The sequence below is a fragment of the Cetorhinus maximus genome, chromosome 10 (genome assembly GCF_964194155.1).
Source record: "Cetorhinus maximus chromosome 10, sCetMax3.hap1.1, whole genome shotgun sequence".
In the NCBI taxonomy this organism is placed as follows: domain Eukaryota; kingdom Metazoa; phylum Chordata; class Chondrichthyes; order Lamniformes; family Cetorhinidae; genus Cetorhinus; species Cetorhinus maximus.
Window position 1 is genome coordinate 47131614 of NC_135888.1, and position 25859 is coordinate 47157472.

At 46.2% G+C, this 25859-nt stretch overlaps 1 protein-coding gene and 1 long non-coding RNA gene across 2 annotated transcripts in view; one reads left to right on the plus strand and one right to left on the minus strand.

The window, feature by feature from the left end:
- LOC144685662 (uncharacterized) overlaps positions 1-25859 on the minus strand; it is a 666871-nt gene that overhangs the window by 610843 nt on the left and 30169 nt on the right. The window lies entirely within an intron of this gene.
- rnf208 (ring finger protein 208) lies at positions 10927-13636 on the plus strand. Its single transcript, XM_078550403.1, has 2 exons — positions 10927-11321; positions 11651-13636. The coding sequence occupies exon 2, from the start codon at positions 11799-11801 to the stop codon at positions 12534-12536; it is 738 nt and encodes a 245-aa protein (XP_078406529.1). The 5' UTR covers positions 10927-11321; positions 11651-11798; the 3' UTR covers positions 12537-13636.

Below are 25859 nucleotides of genomic sequence, written 5' to 3' on the forward strand. Positions count from 1 at the left end.
TAGGAATAGAACATGTTGTCATCATTCAGGATGACACCATATCTGGACTCTTGCGATACCTGAACCATTGTCCATGTTGGTATCAGAAAGGCAGCCAAGCCAGACTGCCCCAACAGTTACCAAGTTCCTAATGTTTGCAGCCTGGTTCTCTCAAGTCCAAGCTCTTGGAGGTGGCTACAAGAGCAGGTCAGAGGCTTGGAATTCTGCAGTGAATAACTCAGCTCCTGACTCCCCAAAGCCTTTCCACCATCTACAAGGTACAAGCCAGGAGTGTGATGGAATACTCCGCACTTGCCTGGATGAGTGCAGCTCCAACAACACTCAAAACACTCAACACCACCCAGGACAAAGTGGTTTTCCAACCACCAATTTAAACATTTACTCTGTAAGATTGTCTGTGAACTTTAATAATTACAAGAATTCAGGCTGATTCCTATATCTTAGCAGGGCTTATGGTTCAGGTCTCTGACGTTTCATTAGAACATTCTATCAAACCTACTGAGCATTTCCAGCATTTTCTGTTTTTATTTCAGATTTCCAGCAGCTGCAGTATTTTGCTTTTATACCAGTAATTTAGTTGGTTTTAGGTCTTACCTGCATTTTGACTGGACAAGATGTCATGCACAGATAAGTTTAGAAAGTGTTAGGCTTTGTTGTTAGCCAGCATTAACGTGGGCCTTACAAAAACATAGAGATTCATCTTGTTGATGTTGGCCTTTTCTTCCCTTGGTCATTCATTAGAATATCCATCCTCTTTGGCCATATGACCCAATGGATCAATCAACAATTATAAGCGCTTTTCTACAAGTCCCTACTTGTCTGATGTAAGATAGTCTCCTGCTCAGACAGGTGATTCACACTTTTAAAAGAAGTTCTTTCAAGCAGCTATATCTTTAAATTTGCACCAACCATTATATTGGTACAAGCAGTAAGACAAACATCAGTTAGACGAACAACAAGATTATTTGTAAGTAGATTAGTCATGGTAGGCTTACAGATAGTCTTACAATTCCCTTCACCGCCAGTGGCAGCAGTGTGTACCATTGACAAGGTGCGCTGCAGCAACTCACCAAGGCTCCTTCAGCAGCACCTTCTTTACCACCCAGAAGGACAAGGGTACCAGGGCACCATCGCCTGCAAGTTCCTCTCCAAGTCACACACCATCCTAACTTGGAACTATGTCATTGTTCCTTCTCTGCCACTGGGTCAAAATCCTGGAACTCCCTCCCTAACAGCACTACAGTTGTACCTACACCACATGGACTGCAGCGGTTCAAGAGGGCAGCTCATCAGCAGCTTCTCAAGGGTGATGAGGGATGGACAATAAATGCTGGCCTTGCCGGTGATGCTCACATCCCATGAAAAAATAAAAAAAACTGTCACAGCATCCCAAGTCTCCTTACTCACTGCTCCGCATAGACTGTAGGCATGTTGTCCCAGGCCTATAAACTCTATTCAGAGATCAGGAATTGCTCCAACTATGGCTGTTTGTTCCTTCCTTCATCTGCTGCTCCTGCTTCTGTCCAAGTGAGATTCCCACCCTATAAAAAAATAAGTACACTGCCAGATGTTCCTGTGGGATTCATGACCAATAAGTTAAAAATCATCTAAGCAGCAAATCTTCACTGTATAATACAAGAAAAATGTCTCCCAAAACTTTCTACTGCTGCACCTGAGCGGCTGCGACATCTCTTAAATATTGTTGGAGATGGCCCTCTTCCATCTTGTAACAGCCATAGTTTGTGGGTGGAAGCAGGAACTGATGGTAGAAATGATGATAGAGGCTAAAATAGAGTTGGGGATCACAACAACCTTGTTTAAACCTGAGTAACATATGTTAGTTTAGTTTCCCATCAGGATCTGGCAGGAGCTATAGCCACTTGGACCGAGGTCTGCATGCAGCCAGGAAGCTGGTGCTTCCATGTGCTAGTTTGGCCCTGTTAGCTTTCATGTACATGGGGTGGTAGAACACAAAAATTGTCTCAATTGTCTTAACTTATAAATGTGGCTGTTACATTAACAGTTCTGTGTACACTTGTGCTCTATATAAATATGTCTTCATCTGCAGTGCCATCAATCTTAAAGGTAACATACAAATATCCTATTCCGAACACCTGATAAAACCTTTGGATGAATATTCTCTGCACGCACAAAGGCATCAGTGCAACCAGAGTTTTACTCACTAAGTATGTATTTGAGTTCTTAATGTGATAAAGAGTGATGTAAGTGCTCTTGTGCTTTGTCTTGATGCCGTCTGACCCTGACTGGCAGTGGTTATGATATGCGTGAATAAGAAACCTTTGGGATTGAGGTGGCCTTCTTTCCTGGCTGCGGCTGGGTCCTCTAATAGTTCAGGCACAGCACTTGTGCAATGGTTAGGCAGGCTGGTTCTGCCTGCTTTGTGACATGTGCAGCTATCTAAGGGAGCTGAGAGAAGAGGGACCTAGAGTATTGCTGCCATGGTAAACAATACAGTATCATTATCTGTTCCCATTCCAGGAATATGTCTACAGTTGAGCAGTATATCACCCTCCTAACTGGGTTAATGGCACCATTGATGCTAATGATGCCCTGCCTCATCTTTTTAAAAATCTTTCACGGGATGTGGGCTTCGCTGGCTGGGCCAGCATTTATTGCCCATCCCTAATTGCCCTTGAGAAGGTGGTGATGAGCTGCCTTCTTGAAATACTGCAGTCCATGTGGTGTAGGTACACTCACAGTGCTGCTGTGAGGGAGCTTCTCTGCAACTGATCTCCAAGTCTGATGAGGCTGGATGTGTGAAAGCTCTGATATATAAGGCCTCTATTCTAGCAGGCTAAACCCTCACAGAACAATCATCAATAGGCCATTGGCTGTCTGGCATGGGGAAGTTCTGCTGTAAATATCCCTGGAATTGTCACATGCTCCAAAGTGGACTGCAGCATAGTGATATCAATATATAAAACTGTGCCCACATGACTAGTGGTTTCCTCTATACAAACTGCCATCTACTTGTTATGTTCACCAATAACAGATCAATGTAGGATCTTGAGAAGACATCTTTTTTGAAAGTAGGATTTGTGATACCAAGATTCAACTAAGGAATGGAAGATCTTGTATAACTACCAGCTGCTTATGCCCTTGTCTCCACAATATGCTGCTCAACATATCACTCATTAAATCTCCCCAGGTGGATATATCTGAGCTTTAGCTGATGAGGTGCAGAATGAGTGATGGCCGCAATGTGAAGTGCTAGTTGGCCAAGTCTCCCTTAACCCTGGCTTGACTTCCACTGACACAGTTAGTGAAAGAGATGAAGTAAAGATGTTACAGTAATGTCCTTATCATATATCTCCACATCCAGCTTCCAATTGATTTGTGGACAGTAAGTGAATGAGAGAACAGGTGAAAGGAAGAGTGGGACATATAGTTAGCAAGAATCCTGAAGTATTTCCTACTCCTTCAGTAGTCAAAAAAGTGAGAGGTTGCACTATCATAATGATTTGTAATAATGCTAAGTATTTGCATGCAACCAATTGGGTGTGATGACACAATATCATGCAGGTACACTGGATGGAATGATTTCTTTGGCTTGAATGCAAGGCTGGTGGCACTAAGTGTTAGGATGGGCCTTCAGGCACACACCAAAACTAATTTAAGATAGCGTGATGGAAAGGTAATTGGAAGTGTCATAAATGCTGAATAACTGAATTAAGGGAAAGTAACAGTGGGTTCTCTTATTTTAGCTGAGGAGGTAAGATCATTATGTTTCTCCCTGCATTGCCCCCAGGTAAGCATTATGCTCCTCATTGATTCTGGGAGCCACCATTCATTCTTGCTGGGCTGTTTCCTGGAGAACCTGTGATACCTCAGCCCAATGTGAACCCTTTTGCTGTGCTTGTTTCCTCTGTCAGAATCTCTATGGTTCCACTGAGCGTGCTTGCAGATGTATTTCCAAACAGCAGCCTGCCCTGGTAAACCACAATGACTACCCATTTAAGCAGTCACCGGTCTTTAAAGCCTGCAACAGCATGCAGTTTATCACTCAGCAACACGCAAGCTCCCAAACAGAAGTGTTTTTCATTCTGAAAGCACATCCCCACCTCACCATGGGATTATGGCAGCAAGTGTATTACTGGGTGGGTAGTCGTCTTACGGAAACTGGAACGGAAAATCTAGTCTGTGAAGTCTTTCCGAAGAATAACCTTTGTCTCTGTGGTTTGCAACTGGACAATACAAGAACAAAACATGTATATCTCCACGTCACTGTAGTACTGGGGGTGGTGAAGGCTACATGTTAACTGAATTATACAATATTGTTGCGTTGGGGGAGCAACCACTTTACATTGTCTAAGTTCTATGCACTGGACAAGTTTCCTTCTTGGGGGTGGATGCAAACAAAGGTCTTGCTTCATTGCTGTGACTGAGCTCACTGGAGGAGATAAGCATTTCTTACTTCATATTCTTTGAATAAAGCCAGTTTGCCTACTTTCACCATTGCCTGTGTTTATGCAGTCTTTTGTGCCCTTCTTGCAGCTCTCACTCCACAAGGCTGGAGACAGTAAGCGGAATTTTCTATCCTGGAGATTAAGTCCGGTGGTGGGCGGGAAAATCAGCGTGATTCCTGCTGGGCAGTGGGGTGGGTGAACATTTGCGACCTTCCGATTTTCAGCTCATTAATAATGCATCTGCAAGGAACTCAGCAAATCTTGCTTGCCCCGGCATTATCTCATGGGGTCAAAAGACCTGGCTCCATATTTAAACAGCACTTGGACAGACATTCACTCACTGCAGGCCAGGAGCTCCACACTACTCCTCTAGAGTCTTTGTGGCCGCAGCTCATACTGGAGAAACTCACGGTTGTGAGCAACCACATCCCAGGACATACAAGGGCGCCTCCAGCAATGCCTTTCACTGATCTCTAAATAAGAGCACCACCGGTGATATACCCATCACCTGGCCAATGCTCCCAGTAGTAATGGTCCATGTTTGCCAGCCTCTTGATCCTATCTAGGCCCTGCTGCCTCTTGCTGCTCAGGCCCTTGCTCCTCATGACCCTGTGCCAAACGGCTAAGGGCCCTCCTTCTCCTCACCTGGATGAGAGCCATTACCAAGGCAGGGTTGCCTGAAGCCTGCAACATTGGCGCTCCTGTGGATATGTGAATGAATTGAAGTGATATATTTAGTGAGCATGTCCTTTACAGGTTTCCCTCCATCTCAAAGCCCACAGGCCAGTGCTAAGCCCTTCACTTGGTCTCCGTCTAGACATAGCATCCCCACCCCACCCCTTCCAGGTAAAGGTCATCCTGGTGGACTAGAGATGAAATTCCTCCCATTCAGACATTAATGCATATGGAGACATTGCTCTTTGACCAGGGTGATGAGAGCCATGTTCAAGAAGCCTCATGCAGCCACTTTTCCATTTGTCTCCACCACCCTCAAAACTCTCAGGAGAGACCATTGCCTTGGCAGCACAGAAAGACTAACCACATGATCCCTTGTGAGCCACGACCATTCACTCGGGAGGATGGAGGTTTGGAGTCACAAGTTGGCTGTCCTGCGCCAGCCGTGTCCCTTGGAGGCATTCCACTTGCCTCCCTCCCTCCCTCTACCCCTGACTCTGACTGCAGCCGATGGCAAATGGCACAGAATGAATGGCAGCTCCACACCTTGCTGGGATCTCGGTGTTATGAGACCCATAAATCAGGAATGAACCTGCTGCAATGCGAGTTTCACCATAGAGAGAAAAACACAACTGAGCATCTTTGATAGCCAGTTGCCTCAATTATTAGGGTTTTCCTTTAGTCGGCCACTTGTGCTGACCTTGAACTTCATCCACCCAAAAATACCCTCCTCCAAGCTTGAGGGATCTCACTGACTTACTAAGTGTGTTCAAGGTCAGTTTGGAAAAATATTGTGCGTCACGACCTTCTACGTTTCCCCTGTCAACCACCAACTTCTTCCCATCACCATACGGCCACCAATATCACTATTCCCCTCCCCTCTGTTATCCTGGATTCTATCATGATCCACCTCCACATGCCTTTCCTCCCCTCAGAGCTGACACCCATTACTATCCCCATGCCCACCCTAACCCTGGCCCCCCCCATTATCTGAGCCACCTGTCTTGTCTTCCTCCATGATTCAACTGATGAGACCAATACCTACCTGACTTTCATCCTGGATCTGCCACCCTACCACATCCCACTCCTCCATATGACTGTTACTGTTCCCTCATATCACCAGTACCCTGAGTCCTCCCTCCCAGGACCCCGCCAGCAACACCACCAACCCCGCCATCTAAAACACTCACCCATTCCCCGGACATTCCTCCTCCCTTTCTCCCCACGCTTCCCCAGTAAGCCCTAACCCCCATTCAGCCTTCCTCCACCCCTCCACCTACTCTCACCCCTTTCTAGCATTCGCCTGCCTCCCTCGTCCAGTTGTGGTGCAGTGTTTGCTAACGGCACTCTGGTGAAGTTATGCGTGGTCCCCAAGAAGGAGAAAGCAACGCCTTCAGACCTCACAGTTGTTGATAAAGTGAAGCTAACCAGGTGCATGCCACTTATATACAATGGAGGAACAGACCATTCTAATTATCTGCTGGTGGGGCGATTAATTTAGAGGGAGAATGTAATTCTGGCGAGTTGACCTTTTGATGAACATTCATGAGATGCAAGTTAATACAAATGTGGTTCCCGACATAGATCAGCGGGAAACTCGACCCACCTTAAACCCGCCATCAAAGTTGAGAGAACAAAATTTCAAATTATTTTCCCGCCGGTGGGAAACCGACTTTTTCCACCATGCCAAATTTAGTGCCCCTGTCCGCCACCATTCCCACCGCTGGTGGGAGCGGAAAATTCCACCTACTGTCAATTATTCCTAGTGACTGCCCCTTCATCCAAGGTGAGGAATGAAGTCCTTCCCCAGAAGCTGGGTGCGTTTCAAGCTCTTTGGTTCTAGCAATTCGCCTAGGTGGCTTGCACCTGTTGGATATTACTGATGGATCCTGGAATATCTAACCTAAATTGACACCTTTCTCATTTGCACTCACATAAAAATATACTGTTTCAAACTAGGCATTTTCTTACATTTTTGGCAATTTAGAAGAAGCAAAGAACAGTTTAAGCGATTTGATCATTACTTGAGTAGAGAGAACAAAACCCTTGCAATCCCCATTGTAGGGCACTAGCTCATGTCCAGTCAACATAGCCATTTTAAAACATTCTGCAACTCATTCTTGTTGTGATCCATGTGTGTACTCGGTACCAGATTCTCATTGGTTCAATGCTTTCCACATTTACTTTGATTGGTTCTCATTGTTTCAGTGTGCCTATATTGGGGTCTAAATAGTTTAGATTCCCTTTTCTCACTGGCCTTCTGTGCCCTTAACTGGTTCCCACTGGTCTGTTGTGTCCATAAGTAATTTTCAATAAGATAAAAGCAAAAAACTGTGGATGCTGGAAATCCAAATCAAAAATAAAAATACCTGGAAAAACTCAGCAGGTCTGGCAGCATCTGCGGAGAGGAACACAGTTAACGTTTCGAGTCCGTATGACTCTTCAGCAGAACTTCAACAAACTCTTCTGTTGAAGAGTCATACGGACTCAAAACATTAACTGTGTTCCTCTCTGCAGATGCTGCCAGACCTGCTGAGTTTTTCCAGGTATTTTTATTTTTGTTTTAGTAATTTTCAATGGTCTGATGTGTCCCTAATTAGTTCTCATTGGTTTGATGTGTTCATAACTAATTCTCTTTGAACTGGTGTGCCCATTACAAGTTCTCCTGGATCTGGTGTATCCATATCTGGGTCTCATTGGTCTGGTGTGAACTAATTCTCATTGGTCTGGTCTGTCCATAACTGTAAGTCATTGGTCTTTTTTTCCCTTCTTTCATTGGATGTGGGTGTCGCTTGCTAGGCCAGCATTTGTTGCCCATCACAAAATGCCCTTGAGAAGTTGGTGGGGAGCCGCCTTCTTGAACCGCCTCAGTTGTGATGTAGGTACACCCACAATGCTGTTAGGGAGGGAGTTCAAGGATTTTGATGCAGCAACAGTGAAGGAACGGTGATATACTTCCAAGTCAGGACAAGTCAGTGTTGCTTGGAGGGGAACTTACAGATGGTAGTGTTCCCATGCATCTGCTGCCCTTGTCATTCCAGGTGGTAGAGGATATGGATTTGGAAGGTCCTGTCAAAGCCTTGGTGAGGTGAAGGAGTGTATCTTGTAGATGTTACACACTGCTGCCACAGTGTGTCTGTGTCTATATCTAGTTCTTATTAGTTCAGGGTGCCTGTTATAAATTTTGGATCTGCAATAGATATTCTTTTGGGTTCAGTGTCACCAGTCACTCCCATAATCAGACCTGTGAACTGAAGAGCTTCTTTCTAGCAGAAGGCCTGTAACAGTAAGTCTTTTTTGGGTGAACGTTATACTGTGATCTCACACATGCCATCACTTGGGTTCTCCCATTTACCAGTTTTTAACACACACCCCAGCCCCTCCAAACCATATCCCCAGCACCCTCAGGCAGTCTGACCCCACGGTGAGGGGATAAAGGGTCAGTTGGCCCAGTTCCCAAAGAACATGGCCTCAGTCTTGCAGAAAATTACTTTGGCTCCTGAGGCCAGTTTGGACTGTCACAAAGGCTCATCGGTCTGCGCACCGACAGCAGATCTGTGCAGAAGATATTGACACTGCCCATGTACAGGGGGACTTGACCTGATTGTCTCCACTGCCTGGGATTGTCACCCCTCTTATGCCTGCATCTTTCCTGATGGCCTCGGCTAAAAGCTCAATACAACACACAAACAAGACGGGGGAGAGAGAACAGCCTCACCTGACTCCAGATTTGATCAGAATGCTCCCCAGTTCACACCCATTGATTGAAACTGTGCAACTGATGTTTGTGTAGAGCATTTTGATCCAATTGCAGATTCTCTCCCCAAACCACATTTTGGAGAGCACATCCATCATGTAGGTGTATGATATTCTGTCAAAGGCGTTCTCCTGATCCAAGCTGATGAGTGCCACAAGACTATCAGAACTCTTCCTGCCGAGTACAGTGCAGGTCTGATCAGGGTGTATCACCAACTCCAGAGCAGACTTGACCAGATTGGCAATGTCCTTGGGCAGGATTTTGTAGTCCACATTAAGCAGTGGGATGGGTCACCAATTTCTGATCTCCCGCCTCATTTTTTTTGGCAAAAATATACTTTATTCATAAAATATCTGAAAGAACATTACAAAATATTTCAAAAGGCCATCACAAAAAGTGCAATTATATTCAAGTTTTCCACATAGATCATGTCGCACCCTGAGGTGCTTCAATACAATCAAGGAACATTACAGACATTTCAAAATGGTCATAACAGACAGTCAGACTGTGCAATGGTATTTAAGTTGTCTACATAGATCATGTTGCACTCTGATGTGCTTCATACAATTGTGATACATGTAATATTCACTGCACATATTCAATGTGAGTCCTGCAGTCCGAGGGGTCCATACAATGCCCAACCCCTCGGTGCACTATGGCTGAAAAGTCTTAGACCGTGATCTTTTCTCATTGTGTCTTTGCGGCGGCTGCCCCAAGCTTTAGTGCGTCCCTCAGCACGTAGTCCTGGATCTTGGAATGTGCCAGTCTGCAACACTCTGTCGGGGACAACTCTTTGCACTGGAAGACCAACAAGTTACGGGCAGATCAAAGATCGTCTTTCACCGAGTTGATGATCCTCCAGCTGCAGTTGATGTTTGTCTCGGTGTGTGTCCCTGTGAACAGCCCGTAGAGCACAGAGTCCTGTGTTAGAGCACTGCTTGGGATGAGCCTCGACAAAAACCACTGCATCTCTCTCCAGATCTTCTTTGCAAAGGTACATTCCACAAGGAGGTGAACAACGGTCTCTTCCCCACTACAGCCACTTTGAGGGCAACATGCAGAGGGGTTGAGACTCCTGGCGTGTAGGAAGGATCTTTCTCACCACCAGCACCCCATCACTCCCCAAAGTAGCAGTGTCATATTTTCACATATCTGATATCTTGCAGAGTGAAATTTCCAACATAAAGTCAAATTATGCCACTCTATGGTTATTCTAACATTGTGCACTTTGTAACATAGCCTCTGAGTTCAACGGGTTCAAGCATATTTCATTTACAAACCCTAACACCAGAAGAAGAGATTTTAGCCCTGAGGAAGAGTCCAAACATGCTTTAGCTTTTAAAGAACATTTTCATTGTCTCTATGTGTCTCATACCTTGTTCTCATTAGCCAAAGTTAATTCTTTACTCTTGCTGAGTTTTCCTTATCTTTGTTTAGCCCAGCTTGTTCTCATGGGCTGTGATTAAGCATCCTACTGAACTTGGCTGCGGACCTCAGTGCACTTGGTGCTGTGTGGAACCTCTTTTCACGCTATAATCAACAGGCTTTTAAAACTCAAATTTGGTGTTAGTTTCTCACACCTTCCTGATTTATCTTGTCTTCTCTCCTAATCTGGATCTGTGTGATTTTCTGAACTGTGAGCCTTCCTCCACCCTTACCAGCAACTCCCCAATGAATTAAAAGCATTCACTTTAATTGTCTTTCATGGCAATCATGAGATTAAACAGTTTGTCAGCTCCCCAATTCTGTATTGAAAATTCTAATGCTATTCTCATAGATGCTCTGTAAATGTCAGTGTCTTGAGACATTTTGAGGGTGAAAACACATCAGACAGACTTCAAAAGGGACTGAAAACAAATGTTGTTTCCTTTTCGTCATTGCCCGTTATCAAACTGCAGAGATAGTCAGAGGTGCCAAGAGACAGCAGTCAATATTGAACACAGAGGGAGAGTGGAGGGGTTAAGTGTGTGAACTATCTAGAGGTGACCTCGCTGGCTAGGAGGGTGTGAAGTGCTCAGGGGAATAGCTGCTTTCTCTTGCAGTAGCAGCACCAAGCCACTGTGACTCAGGAAGGAAATGGCAACAGCATCATCCTCTGCTTTCTCAGCATCGATTGCACCACAGCAAGAGCCCTTTGAAGGTTAGACAGATGAATGAAAAAGGCAAGCAGCTAGAGGTTGGCTTCAGTTGCAGAGGTAGCCTGTGTTGAGGGACTGCGGCCTGGAGCTCCCACGCTGTGCTGAATGAGAGAAATGTGAGCTAGCTGCAGTACTGCAGTGCTGCTGCAGACAATACTGCCATCAGAGGTAAACAGAGGGCTCGGAGAGACAGAGCAAGAGAGAGAGAGAACAAGCTGAAGAACAGCCACTGCCCTTACTATCAACAGAGACGGACACTTTGCTGCTGGAGGGAGGGCTGTTCTCAATTGGAAACTGGAAGCACCAGATTGACTACAAGTGCAGGTAACGTGATTCAAGCAAGCGTCTTCAAACAGCTCAGTATTCCTTAGCTGAGAGATTTCCTCAGTGAGTGAGAGCTTCTCTGTCGCTCACTCAGTTCTGTCATAGAGGTTTCTTCTGGAACATGTTTGCAGTGCATGCCTGCTCTTGTTTCATATTGCAGCAGTCACTGCTGCTAAGCATTTGAGAGTCCAGTTGAGGAAGAGGAGTCAGATCGTGCTGTTGTAAAGCTGACACAAAGACCTTAGCCTCACTAGAAAAAGAGCAGGGTGTTTGGATCCAGTATAGACTGTGCAAAGGATTCAGGATGTTTCTTGCTGATTGTGTTGCAGCCTGACCCTACTGTATGGATAGTGAAGAATCCTGGTGCACAGAGGGAAGCCTGCAGGGTGCAGAGATGGTCAGACAGCGAGGCGAGTACAGCCCCTGCCTGTGAAGCAGGCTGCCTAGCCGCAGCGTGGACTCCCATCCCCCTTCCCCATGGCGTGCCTGAAACAGCAGCAGGCTGCCATCAAGATGGAGGCGGTGAAGATTGTGCCAGCGGAGAAGTTTGCGGACTGCCAGAGCTCACAGGCCCGCTACGGGCCCTCGCAGTGCGTCCGGGAGCCCCCGCTTGTCGGAAAGTGCGCCTGGCCCCTAGAATCAGAGATCATTGCGAACCAGGCCTGCACCGATGTCCCCACCCTGGAAAAGGCCCGGAGCCCGAGTGGACTGGCCAGGACACCACCCCGCCGCGAGAAATTTGTCCAAGGCCACCGCAAGGCCAGTGCAGAGATGTGCTACCACCGACAGACACCATCAGACGAGGTCATCGTTAATCAGTATGTACTTCACCAGTCCACCACCTCAGAGCCCCTGGAATGCCCCACCTGTGGCCATGTGTACAACGCCATCAACAAGCGCCCACGAATTCTCTCCTGCCTACACTCAGTGTGCGAGGAGTGTCTGCAGATCCTCTACGAGTCCTGCCCCAAATACAAGTTCATCTCCTGCCCCACCTGCCGCCGGGAGACCGTCCTCTTCACCGACTATGGCCTGGCGGCCCTGGCCGTCAACACCAGCATCCTGGCCCGGCTGCCAGCTGAAGCCCTCACCACCAATCCGGGCCAGTGGGGCGGTGAGGCTGACCGCAGCTGCTACCAGACCTTCCAGCAATACTGCGGGGCGGCCTGCAGCTGCCAGCTCCGAAACCCACTGTCTTCCTGTGTGATCATGTAGAAGGAGAGGGAAAGCCCTTTTCCCTACCGCAGAGTAACATTTGCGACTAAAAGGATTACTCCAAGACTGAACAACTTGCTGTGCTTTCTCAGCAGCCTATATGGTAAATTATCTATAACTGCATTATCTCACCTGGGAGTTTCTGTGTTTTCTGTGAAATCAAAGGTAACAAATTCAAATTGAGTGGCAAGTATTATGCTGTCTTGATAGTTTTGTCTGAGAGGCAGTGTTGCCAAGCAACCTGCACATATTTGACTCTGACCTCGGAATTGCTTCTTTTTCCACCCCAGTATTATACAATGCCTAAAACCGTTGCCAATGCAGCATCTTAAAGTGTTGCCCTCTCTAGGTCAGTAAAGCTTAATGTGTTCTAGATCCACGCCACAGTATTCAGCAGCCTATTGAGACCCATTCCAGCCCAGGCCTAGCCAGCCTATTGAGATCCATTCCATCCCAGGCCCTGCCCTGTGCCCTCAATCCTTCACCAGAATGCCGCATCCGGCAAGAACATATTTTTTTACCTGAATTTTAGATTTTGATCTTTAGATAAAGAGAGAAGGGTTTAATAGCACTTATTTTTAATCGCGAACATCCTCGCCTAAGCCACAGACCTGCCTCTAACTTCCCTGACGTCAAAGGCACATTGATAGCTTTTGTGCAGTGTCAGCCCAGCCAAAGTCAGCACCAGGAGTCAGCCACCTGGTTCAGCTGCCTCTGCACAACAGCACCGCAGCCCCCTGTGGTTCTGGGGGAAGCTGGGCTGAAAAGGGTTAAAGTCCATTTGTTTCCACACCAACCTGTCAGTCACAGTAACCAGATAATAAAGGCTGCTCTCACCTGTGTGTCCGAGTGGATTGGGTTTGCTTTTGCTCCTCGCCCCACCCCACAATCCCGACCTTGGGCTCCAAGAAGCCGTTAACATATTTAACACAATACGATGGAGAAATACTTGTCTTTGGCTTCAAATAAGGTGTATAGATCACCTCCTGCCAAAGGTAACAGTCAGTGCTGGAGAGCTCGCCGAGAGCAGTGCTAGGAACACAAAGAATGTTTCTTTATTGATTGTATTCTGTGAATAAACTCTATATTAGACCTTCGAATTGTCTTTGTGCTACTACAGTTGTCAAAGGATTAAGCAAACAAATGGTGCACCTCCCAGCAAAGGGTTAAATCACAACAATGACTGGTGGACACTGGTGCAGACACTGACACTGCAACATAATGGGGTGTCTCTGAGTGGGTTCCTCACTCCACCTTCTCCCAACTTTACACCAAAAGTTTAAATGTTCATCTGGAATTTTATTGTTAAAATATTTCCCAAACTGTTCCCAGAAGAGCTGGCTGCATTTCTTAGACTGCAAACTGAGAAGCAGGGGATACAAAATAAAAAATGGAGACAGCAAGGTGAATACGAGCCTGTGTACCGTTAATGACAGGCACCTGACTGTGTACCATTAGCCACAGGAACCAGACTGTGTACCACTCGCCATCGGCACCATCTGTGTACCACTCACCATGGGCACCTGACTGTGTACCATTAATCACAGGCACCTGACTGTGTACCACTCGCTACTCACACCAAACTGTGTACCACTCACCATGGGTACCACTGTGTACCATTGGCCACAGGCACCAGACTGTGTACCATTGTCCACAGACTCCAGACCGTGTACCACTCGCCACAGGCACCAGACTGTGTACTACTAACCATGGGCATCAGGCTGTGTACCACTGGCCACAAACACCAGACTGTTTACCTTTGGCCACAGGCACCAGACTGTGTACTACAAACCACAGGCATCAGACTGTGCACCACTAACCATGAGCATCAGACTGTGTACCACTAACCACAGGTACAAGATTGTGTACCACTAACCACGGGCACCAGACAGTGTACAACTGGCTACTAGCTGCGGATTGCAGATCACAGTCATGATATCACGGATGCAGGTTAGATAGCACAGGTGCTGTCTCAGCTTTGCATGGTGTAGACAACAGGCAGAATACAGCATGCTCCATGGTGACTATCATTGAGAGCAGGCTATATATTAAAAGGGGGAAAGCTGAAGTTTAGGCTGTGGGTTGAATATTTCAATGCCATTTTGAGTATTTCACTGTATTTCAGGATATGGTGTGAGTATTTTGGAGAACATTGAGTATTTCAGGGTGTAATTTGAGTATTTCTGGGTGGTTTGAGTATCAAATTATAGTTTAACTATTTCAAGGTATAGATTGGGTATTGCAGAATATAGTTTGAGTATTTTAGGTGTAACTTAAATATTGCAGAGTGCAATATATGTAATTACAGATACAAGTTATTGCAGGATTTAATTTGAGTAATTCAGTGTATAGTTTCTGTGCTCCAGGGTATAATTTGGTATTGCAGGATACGGCAGAATGGGAGTTGAACATTGCAAGGTAGGTTTGGGCAGATTATCATCAGGTGTCGGTTGAGTGTTGAAGGGTCAGAGTTGAATATGATTTGGTGTAGGTTGAATATTACAGGGTGAGGGTTGAATATGATTGGCTATTGGTTGAATGGGATGTCTTATAGTGCAGTGGGTAATGTCCTTGCCTCTGACCCAAAAACTCTGGGATCGACCCCACTCCAGGACATAATAGCCAAGGAAGGTGTGTTCTTATGAGTATCAACCTGTAAATCCTTCTGACACACTCCAATGGCAGGCGGTAAGAGCAGGAGAGATTCCAGGTCAGTCAGGTGATGGGAAGAATTTTGGAGCCTCTACCATCACAATCCATAGCTCCAGACTACAACATGCATGGAAAAGTGCATGTTGCTACAGCAACTCGGGCTCCCTGAGTGATCTTTAAAACAGACCCACACATTGGTTAAATATTGCATGGCAAGGTTTGTATTAAATATAAATTCGAGAAACGGACATGAATTGACAGTTAACGGACAGTTAAATTGCTAGAGTTCCACCAGTGAGCCTTAGCTGGAAGTATGAATATGTGCAGAATTGCATTGAATCTACCTCTTCAGCCCTATACTTGCTATTCTGATGACTGAGGTTAGTTATTTTTGGACAACGTGTTGAGAAAAGATCCAAAATAGGGTCTGATTCAACAGTGTACGAAGCCTGGGTTGGAGTTAGAATCTGTTTGGATGGCATGTTAGCCTTAGTGTGGGAATCAGGCTCTGATTGGTGCGAGAAACAGGGTTTGGTCAATATATCAACTTGAGTCAGAGTCTGATTGGATAGTATCTCAGGACTGCTTTGGGGATCAGAGTCTGATTGGATAGTATCTCAGGACTGCTTGGGGATCAGAGTCTGATTGGATAGTATCTCAGGACTGCTTTGGGCATCAGAGTCTGATTAGCCAGCCTGCTACTCCTACGGTGAGCTATGTGCAGCTGTAGTCACTAGGCTAACTGCACACAATCTAATGGAGCCCTGAGGAAAGCTGCTTCATGACGGTATTGGCTCAGATGGCATTTTACAGCTTTCAGCAGCACTGTATATAAAGTTAAAAAGAAGCAAAATTCTGTAGATGCTGGAAATCTGAAATAAAAACAGAATATGCTGAAAATACTCAGCAGGTCAGGCAGCATCTGAGGAGAGAGAATCATTTCACGTGGATGATCCATTCAGCTCATTGAGCCTCTGTGGCGTCTTTGAAAGAACTATTTAATTACTGTAGATGTCGGCGTATCAATTAGCCATTGAAGCCTCAAAAACTCTCCAAAAAAGGGGTTGACTCATATGCTGAGTATAAAAGTGATCCGCCATTGTGGGTGGGTGTCATCTTTGTCATTTGCCATGTGGAGCCTGCTCTGTATGGGCGTGTCTTAAACTCCTGCACACCTTCACGATACAGCCTGTATCGCCTGCTTGATCCCCTGCATCAAGTTATAAGGTACCGGTAAGTAAAACAGCCATTTATGGGGTGAAAAATTGAGGCTGACTACTAATGTATGTATAGCATGTCATGGCTGAAACGGTGGGTGATGGGGGGATGGGGGCTGCTGTCAACTTATACACCAAGTATATGCAAAAACATGATTTGACATGAAACCAAAACTGTATGCGGTATTCCAGGTGTGATCTCACCAATGTCCTGTATAATTGTTCTAAGACATCTTCACTCTTATTCTCCAATCTTTTTGTAACAAAGGCTAACATACTAATTGCTTGCTGTACCTGCAGGTTAACTTTCTGTGATTCATGTACAAGGACCCCCACTGCCTCTGAATACCAATATTTCCTACTCTCTTACCATTTAAAAAATTCTGCTTTTCTATTTTTCCTACCAAAGTTGATAACTTCACATTTTCCTATATGATATTCCATCTGCCAGGTTCTTGCCCATTTACTTAACCTGTTTGTATTCCTTTGCAACCTCTCTTCCTCCTCCTCAGAGCTTACTTTCCAACCTAACTTTGTATCATCAGCAAACATGACATATTATACCCAGACCCCTAATCTAAGTAATTGAAATAGATGAAGCCCAATCACTGATCCTTGTGGTATTCCTACTCCTTGTTATCTGTTCATTAATCAATCTTCAATCCATCCGAAGATATTTCCCTCCATCCCATTAGCCCCAATTTTGTGCAATGATCTCTTGTATGGTACCTTGTCGAATACTTTTTGAAAATCAAATACAATGCATCCACTAGTTTACTCTATATCTACCCTGCTAGTTGCAACATCATAAACTCATAACAGATTTGTTAAATTTAATTTCCCTTTCATGAAACTATGTTAATTGTCTAACGATATTATGATTTTCTAAGTGCCCTGCAACCACGGCCTTAATAATAGTTCTAGCATTTGTCCAGTTAACTGGCCTATAGTTCACCTATAGGTTTGCCTCTTCCTCATTTCCTGAACAGTGTGGTTATATTTGTATTTGGTCCACAGGGACTATTCTAAACTCTCGGGATTCTGGAAGATCAAAACCAATGCATTCAGTATCTCTGTAGCTACCTCTTTGAAAACCTAGATGTAGGCCATCAGGTCCAGGGGATTTGTCACCATCCCATTAATTTCTCCAGTACTATTTCTTTCCTAAAACTAACTTGTTTAAGTTTCTCATTCCTGATGGACCCTTGATTCCCCACTATTTTTGGAATTTTTTTGAATCTATCTTCACAGTAGAAGACATAAAGCACTTGTTTAATGTGTCTGCCATTTCCTTATTCCCCATTATAATTCTCCCATCCCTACCTGATGTTCAAAGCAGCCGAAAATTATCTGACTCATTGCAATGTAATTTGTGTAATTCACTCCATGTGGTTTAGTCTGTGTAGTCACACTGTGTGGTGTAGTTTGTGTCATTCACTCCATGTGGTGTACTTTGTGTAATCACACTGTATGGTGTAGTTTGTGACAGTTACACTGTATGGTGTTTTTTTTAATTCATTCATGGTGTGTGCACGTCACTGGCTAGGCCAGCATTTATTGCCCATCCCTAATTGCCCTTGTTCAGAGTCAACCATATTGCTGTGGGTCTGGAGTCACATGTAGGCCAGACCAGGTAAGGACAGCAGATTTCCTAAAGGGCATTAGTGAACCAGATGGGTTTTTATGACAATCGGCGATAGTTTTATGGTCATCATCAGACTTATAATTCCAGATTTTTATTGAATTCAAACCTGGGTTCCCAGAGCATTACCCTGTGTCTCTGGAATACTAGTCCAGTGACAATATCACTATGCCACAGTGACACTATGGTGTAATTTATGTCAGTGACATTGTGGAGTAGTTTGTGTCTGTCACTTCATGTCATGTAGTTTGTGTCAGTCACACTGGTGGTTTGTGTCAGTCACACTGTGGGTCAGTCACATTGTAGTGTAGTTTGTGTCAGTCATTCCGTGTGGTGTAGTTTGTTACAGTCATACTGTGGTGTAGTTTGTGTCAGTCACACTGTTGTAGCTTGTATTAGTCACATTGTGGTGTAGTTTGTGTTAGTCATACTGTGGCGTAGTTTGTGCCAGTCACACTGTGTGACATAGTTTGTGTCAGTCACGCTCTGGGGTGTAGTTTGTAATGTGTCAGGGGAGCAGACAGGACTATGTGCAGAGGTAAGGCTGACAAGCCCAATTTTTGTTCGAGGTAGGCTGGAAATGTTGTGAGCTGTCAGTTGTGATCAATATTCCCTCCCAAAATATTAAACTTAAACCTCTTATGCAATTTTTCTACCCTATCCATCCCATTATCTCAATTCTCTTTACAGCTTCTTTGAACCTTATTTCACCACCCTACACTAACTCTTTTTTTTCCCACCATCAATGTCAGAGATTTTAGTTGCCTTGACTCCTATGTGAAAATCTCACTCCAAACTCTCAACACCCCCTTTTCTCTCCCAACTTTATAAACCTGCTCACACCCATCCTTTGACTAAGCTTCTGGTCATCATGGTTAACCTGTCCCTCTATGTCTTAGCATCCAGTTCTTTGTTGTTTTCCATTTGTGAAGTACATTTATGTGTGCGAATTCATGTGCATGTATGTTTTGTGAGTATATGTTTGAGTGTGCGACTGAGTGCAAGTACATTTGTGAGTATACATGTGAAAGCGAATGTAGGTAGATGTGTGTGTGTGCGTGTGTGTCTGCAAGTATATGGGCATGTGCACATGGGAATGCAAGTGTGAGTAAAGTGTGCACAAGTATATGTGCATATGCAGGTGTGTGTATGCATAAGTGCACCTGTGTGCATATGAAAAGAGAAAAACAGAAAGACTTTGCATTTATATAGCACTTTTCACAACCGCCAGTTGTCCCAAAGCACTTTATATCTAATGACGTACTTCTGAAGTGTACACCTGGCGGAGACAGTGGCGAAATGGCAATAGTCACTGGACTAGTAATTCAGGGGCTTAGACTAATGCTCTGGGGACGTGAGATTTAAATTTAAATAACAAATTGGAATTATAAACCTAGTCTCAGTGATAGTGACTATGAAACTATCATTGATTGTCGTAAGAACCCATCTGCTTCACTAATGTCCTTTAGGGGAGGAAATCTGCTCTCCTTACTTGGTCTGGCCTACATGTGAATCCAGACCAACAGCAATGTGGTTGACTTTTAACTGCCCTCTGAAATGGCCTAGCAAGCCTCTCAGTTCAAGGGCAATGAGGAATGGGCAACAACTGCTGGCCTTGCTGACACCTAGGTCCCATGAAAGAATAAATAAAAGAAGGCTGTTGTAATGCAGGAAACATGATGTTGATTGAGGGATAAATATTGACAGAATACCAGGGACAACTCCCCTTTACTTTGCTTCAATACAGTGCCATGGGATCTTTTACATCTACCCGAGCAGGCAGATAGGGCCTTGGTTTAATGTCTCATGGGAAAAACGCCACCTCTGACAGTGTAGCACTTGCTCAGTACTGCACTGGAGTATCAGCCCTGATTTTTGTGCTCAAGCCCTGGAGTGGGACTTGAACCTGGCAGACCTTGTGATTCAGAGGCAATGCTACCAACTGAGCCACAGCTGACATGTGCACATGTGAATGCATGTGTGTTTTTGTGCAAGTTTGTGTATAAGAAATTAGCAAGAAGGTGGTTTTTGGGAATATGTTAAAAATAGGTCCTATATCTGATGACTGGACAACAGCATAAAGCAACCCAGAATTTCAGAAAGCGATTGCACCAATTTGTCAAGTTGTAGAATATTTCTTTTACCATTGTCAAAGATAAAAGCTCAGTAAATAAGCATTACATTTAATGTTGTTCAAGCAAAATATATTTCTACAAATTTGCAAAAAGACAGCCAGGCACCAAGTGCATGAGAATAGTAGCATAATGGTTGTTGCTGGACTAGTAACCTAGAGGTCTGGGCTCATGCACCGGAGACATGGGTTCAAATCCTACCAAGGTAGGTAGGGAATTTAAATTCAATCCATTAAATAAATATGATATAAAAAGCTGGTTTCAGTAATAGTGATGAAAAACCCTTAGGGTTCACAAACACCCTTTGGGAAAGGAAAATCCACTTTCCTTGCCTAGTCTGAGATATACATAAATCCAGACCCTCAGCAATATGGTGGACTCTTAACTCTGGAATGACCTAGCAAGCCACTCAATTGGTCAAAATGGCAGCTCACTGTTATCTTCTCAAGGGTATCTCATGCTCATTTGGATGGGAAGCCCTGATCCCTAAGTGAGAAAAGAGGGCTTTTTTGAAACAGAGTCGTGGGGTGCCCCAAGCTTTTAAAAAACTAGGGAGGCTCAGAAAGTAAACATGCTGGCAGAACAGTTACAAAACCTCTTGTTTAAGTCAAGTAAGGTGACCCACTAGTGTGGGAGAACATAACGGCCAGAATTTTCTGGCCCCTCCTGCCGATGGGAACTTCCAGCCCTGCAGAAATCAATGGACTTTTGAACGGCTCGCCGCATTTTCCGGCCCCTCCCCCGCTGCGATGGGGCTGGAAAATTCCACCCATTTTTTATATTTTTATCATTACACGAAGATACTTATAAGAAAGATTTTATACAGGACATCTCATGACCTCAGGACATTCCAAAGTGCTTCACAGCTAAGGAATTGTTTTTGACATGTTGTCCTTGTTGTGTAAAGAATTGCAGCAGCCAGTGTGCAGAAAGCATAGTCCTACAAACAATGAAGAGATAAATGTGCAACTGATCTGTATTTTGGGGACATTGTTAAGATGGATAAATGTTGGCCTGGACAACTCCCTTTTCCTAATTGTAAAAGATCCCATTCACTCACCCATGACAGTTTGATGAGGCCTCAGTTTAATTCCCCTTTGGAAAACATCACCTTTGCCAATGCAATATACTTAGTAGTGAAGCATCAGCCAGTGAACCTTCTCACTTGGCGACAAGAGTGCTACCAGAGGTCTGGGTTGATTCTGATTGAATTAAGTGAGCATGTTAACTATGGCTTTGCACGTTCACTTGATGTGTGATATAACAGGGTAATGATTTGTATCAAGTCTTGTCTTTCCAAATCTTCTCTCAGAGTCTGTCTTTGAAGAACTTGAGAAAGACTCAAATAGCTGGTTCAGGTCACAAGGGCCATTCTATTGTTATTGCCCAGGCATCACACAAGCAGTTAACGGACAGTGGGAGTCAGCTCCCATTGAAGTAAAACAAAACAAAAACAGAATTACCTGGAAAAACTCAGCAAGTCTGGCAGCATCGGCGGAGAAGAAATCAGTCAACGTTTCGAGCCTTCATGGCCCTTCGGCAGAACTGCAGCATAGTTTCAACAAGGGAGAACTATAAATTGGTTTAAGGTGGGTGGGGGGGGTGGGGGAAGAGACACATTGAGGGTGTGGTGTGAGCAGATAATAATCAAAAGATGTCACAGACAAAAGGGTCAAAGAGGTGTTGAAGGTGGTGGTAGAAACTATGCTGCAGTTCTGCCGAAGGGCCATGAAGGCTCGAAACGTTGACTGATTTCTTCTCCGCCGATGCTGCCAGACTTGCTGAGTTTTTCCAGGTAATTCTGTTTTTGTTTTGTTTTGGATTTCCAGCATCCGCAGTAGCTTTTAGCTTTTTGTTTTTATCCCATTGAAGTAAGACCTTCAATATGGTAATGACTAACAAATACCGAACATAAGAAGCTACTTGCGAAATGCCAGAACTAATAGCGAGCGCAATTCACACAGGATCTTTCCTACTGAGAGGCAAGAAAGAAATAACTTGCATTTATTTAGCGTCTTTCATGACTTGAGGTCATCCCAGAGTGCAATGAGTGCTTTTGAAGCGTAATCAATGTTAGAATACAGAAATCGTGGCAGCCAATTTTCACGTCACAAGATCCCACAAACAGCAATATGATAATCTGTTAGAGTGACGTTGATTAAAGGATACTTATTGACCAGGACACCAGCAAGAACTCCCCTGATCTTTGAAATAGTGCCATGGGATCTTTTATATCCACCTGAGAGGGCTGATAGGGCCACAGTTTAACATCTCAACCAAAAATCAGCATCTCTGACAGTGCAGCAGTCCTTGATAGCACTGGGGTCTTGGCGTAGATTTTGAGCTTAAGGCCAAAATTTCCCGTTTGGTGGGAGGGCGGAGCAGGAGTGGCCACGGGTGGGCACGGACCCGATCGGCGCCTGCAATAGGGGCCGCGCCGCCATTTTGTGCAGGCGGGCCAATTAAGGACCACCCAACGCATTTCCGACTCCTGTGAATAGCAGGAGTGTGCGGGCTGCGGCGGGCGTGCACAGACCGTCGGGTCCAATGGCGACCCGGCAGTCTGTTTAAAGGAAGGCCTGGCAGCCTTCTGTAAGCTGCTCACAATGACCACGTTGGGATCACACCAAAGGGGGTCGGCTGAGCAGGGCACTCTGGAGGGAAGGGCAGAGGAGCAGGGCAGGCTGCAGGGTCTGCCACAGGAGCAGGGCAGGCTGCAGGGTCTGCCACAGGAGCAGGGCAGGCTGCAGGGTCTGCCACAGGAGCAGGGCAGGATGCAGGGTCTGCCACAGGAGCATGGCAGGCTGCAGGGTCTGCCACAGGAACAGGGCAGGCTGCAGGGTCTGCCACAGGAGCAGGGCAAGCTGCAGGGTGGGCCAGCGGGGGGCCAATGTGCCCCTCGCTTTTCTGATGACTGCCTTGCTGCCCTCCTCGAGGAGGTGGCAACACGGCGGGATGTGTTGGTCCCCCAGGATGGGAGGAGGAGGCCCCCCCACATGACCAAACGTGCCTGGGAGGAGGCGGTGAACTCCTGCGACGTGGTGCAGCGCACCTGGATCCAGTGCCATAAGCGCTTCAATGATTTGTTGTGCTCTGGAGGGGGGTGGTACCATGTTGGCATTGGGCATTTAACCCAGCAGCTAGCCTTAGCCTTTGAGGCCCCCCCCCCCCGGCAAGTCTTACTGTCGTGACTGCATTGAATCATGTTGGGCATTTCTCGTACGCTGGGTGGGCAAGCAGAGAGTGCCCATGCTTACATTAGCCTGAGTGGTTCATGAGGAGATGAGTTCCCCCCACACCATGTGTTGCTCGTAGTTGCACATGACTAGTCTGGGGGCAACCTGCAGGAGATGCAGCTAGGCGCATACTCAGAACTCCAACACATGTCCTATTCACGGTGATGAGATAGTGGAAGGGGAGCCTCAAGGTCTCGTGGCCAAGAACCATCTGCTGTTGGGAGCAGGTGTACTATCTTTGTGTGACTGATCAGCAGTAGCTGAGAGAGGAGGCACTGGAGGCCTGATATGGGCCACTGTGGTTGGGGTGCAGTGTGCGCGTGCAGAGTCCATGTGCGATTAGGCGCAATGAATGATCTTCTCTGTTTTTCAGGAGAAAAATGCTCACAATGCCTGTGAACATTCGCGGACTGGATGCGGCCAGGCCCAGCTCATGATTTTAAGCCGTTTCGAGCAGGAGGCCCTGGAGCTTGAGAGGCGCCATGCGCCCAGGTCCACTGGTGTCGGCGAGGCTGGGGTGGCACGGCCAGGTATTTGAGATCAACAGTGACATCCGCTCCGTCTTCCCACTATCCATAGCACTGATGATTGTTTGATTCGTTATTGTTGCAACACTGCTCATTCACAGACTGATAGAGTCAGACGTGTGGGTCATAGACAAAGGTCCCTCTGCCCTTTGAAAATGTGCGTGTCAAACACCTTCCAAAGTCGCCTTATCTCATTTCCAACCACTATCCCCATGGTCTTGTATGCCATGGCATCGCACCTGCACATCCAAATACTTATTACATCTTAGGAGGGTTTCTGCGTCCACCACCCTTTCAGGCAGTGTGTCCCACATTACTGTGTGCAAAAGTTGCTCATCACCTCACCTGTCAACCTCATGCCCCTTACCTTAAATTAATGCCACCTGGTTACTCATCCCTCCGCCAAGGGGAAAAGCTCCTTTCTGTCGACCCTATCTATGCCCCTCATAATGTTATAAAGCTCAATAATGTCACCCCTCAATCTTCTTTGGTCCAGGGGAAATAACCCCAGTCTATGCTATGTCTCCTCATAAGTTAAACTCTCCAGCCAAGCAAGCATCCTGGTCAGCAACCTCTGCACTCTCTCCACTCCAATCCCATCCCTTCTGTGAAGCGATTTCACAACTGCACACAGAACTGTAGCTGTGGCCTAGGCAGCGTTTTCTGCACTTGCAACATGACCTCCCTGTTCCTATATTCTATTCCTCGGCTAATAAAGGCAAGTATGTCCTGCTACCTTAAAGGGCCTGTTGACATGCCCAGCAAGGTCCCTCTGATCCTCCTTACTTTCCACGGTCCTACCATTCCTCATGTATTCCCGAACCTTGTTTCCCCTGCCCAGGTGCATCACCTCACACAGATCCACATAACATTACATTTGGCATTCCTTAGGCCATCTGACCAGCCCATCTGTATCCGCTTGTAATGTTAGGGTCTCCTCCTGACTATTTGCAACCCCACCAATATTTGTCTCCATAGGTTCTGGAAGGTTAAGCGCATAATGAGCCAGGGGGAAAGGGATGAAGTGTGTCACTGTGTGCACACTAACTGATCCACTGTCCTTGTTGTTAATTTCAGCATCATCAGAGCCTGGCTGCCAGGAGGAATTGCAGGTGCCCCCTCTCACACCAGAGGACCCTCAACTGTCACCTGCGTCGCACCATTTCTGCGAGGCAGGCACCAGCACAGATACTAGCACATCGGTGGGCATTGCAACATTGGCTAGTGCCCCAGGGCACAGTGGAGAGGGCACTTCACAAATACTGGAGGAGCTGGCAGAGACAGAGGGTGCCGATGGTGCCAGCAGTCAGAAGACTGCAGGGGACCAGACACATGCACAGTCGGTGCGTGATGACGTGCCTCTGGAGTCGTCCGCGATGCAGCAGCTTCAGGAAATGCGGCCGGGTGTGCGGGAGCATCTGGGAGTGATACACGAGACTATGCTTCGCTTGGTGTCCGTAGCGGAGGAGTCCATGCGGAGCGTCAGTGATGCAATGAGCCCAATGGCAGAGCATCATGCTTCCTCCATGGAGAGAGTGGCGACTCTTGTAGAGAGGGGCTTCCAGGAGAACAAGCAGCTTCTCCTGGGGTTACACTCAGACCTGCAAGCCCTCACAGTGCCAGTGGCCACAGTTGGTCAGTGCCAATGTGGGAGATGGTGTGGGCTTCAAGCTTCCCAGCTCGTTGCCCATCCATCGACGGTGAGCAGGGAGGTCCAGGGCGACCTCACGTCGGCGGAGCAGCTGCCTGTCATATCTGTGGGCTCCTCTCACGGCGCTCCGGATGAGGGCAACAGCTGCTCCGCCCCTCTCCCAGTGACCGCTTCATCGGGTGAGGCTGCAACAACTAGGGAAATGCCAGCTGTGGAACCGGCAGATCCCTCCCAGGCGGGGCCAGCACAGACTCCACGGGCCAGAG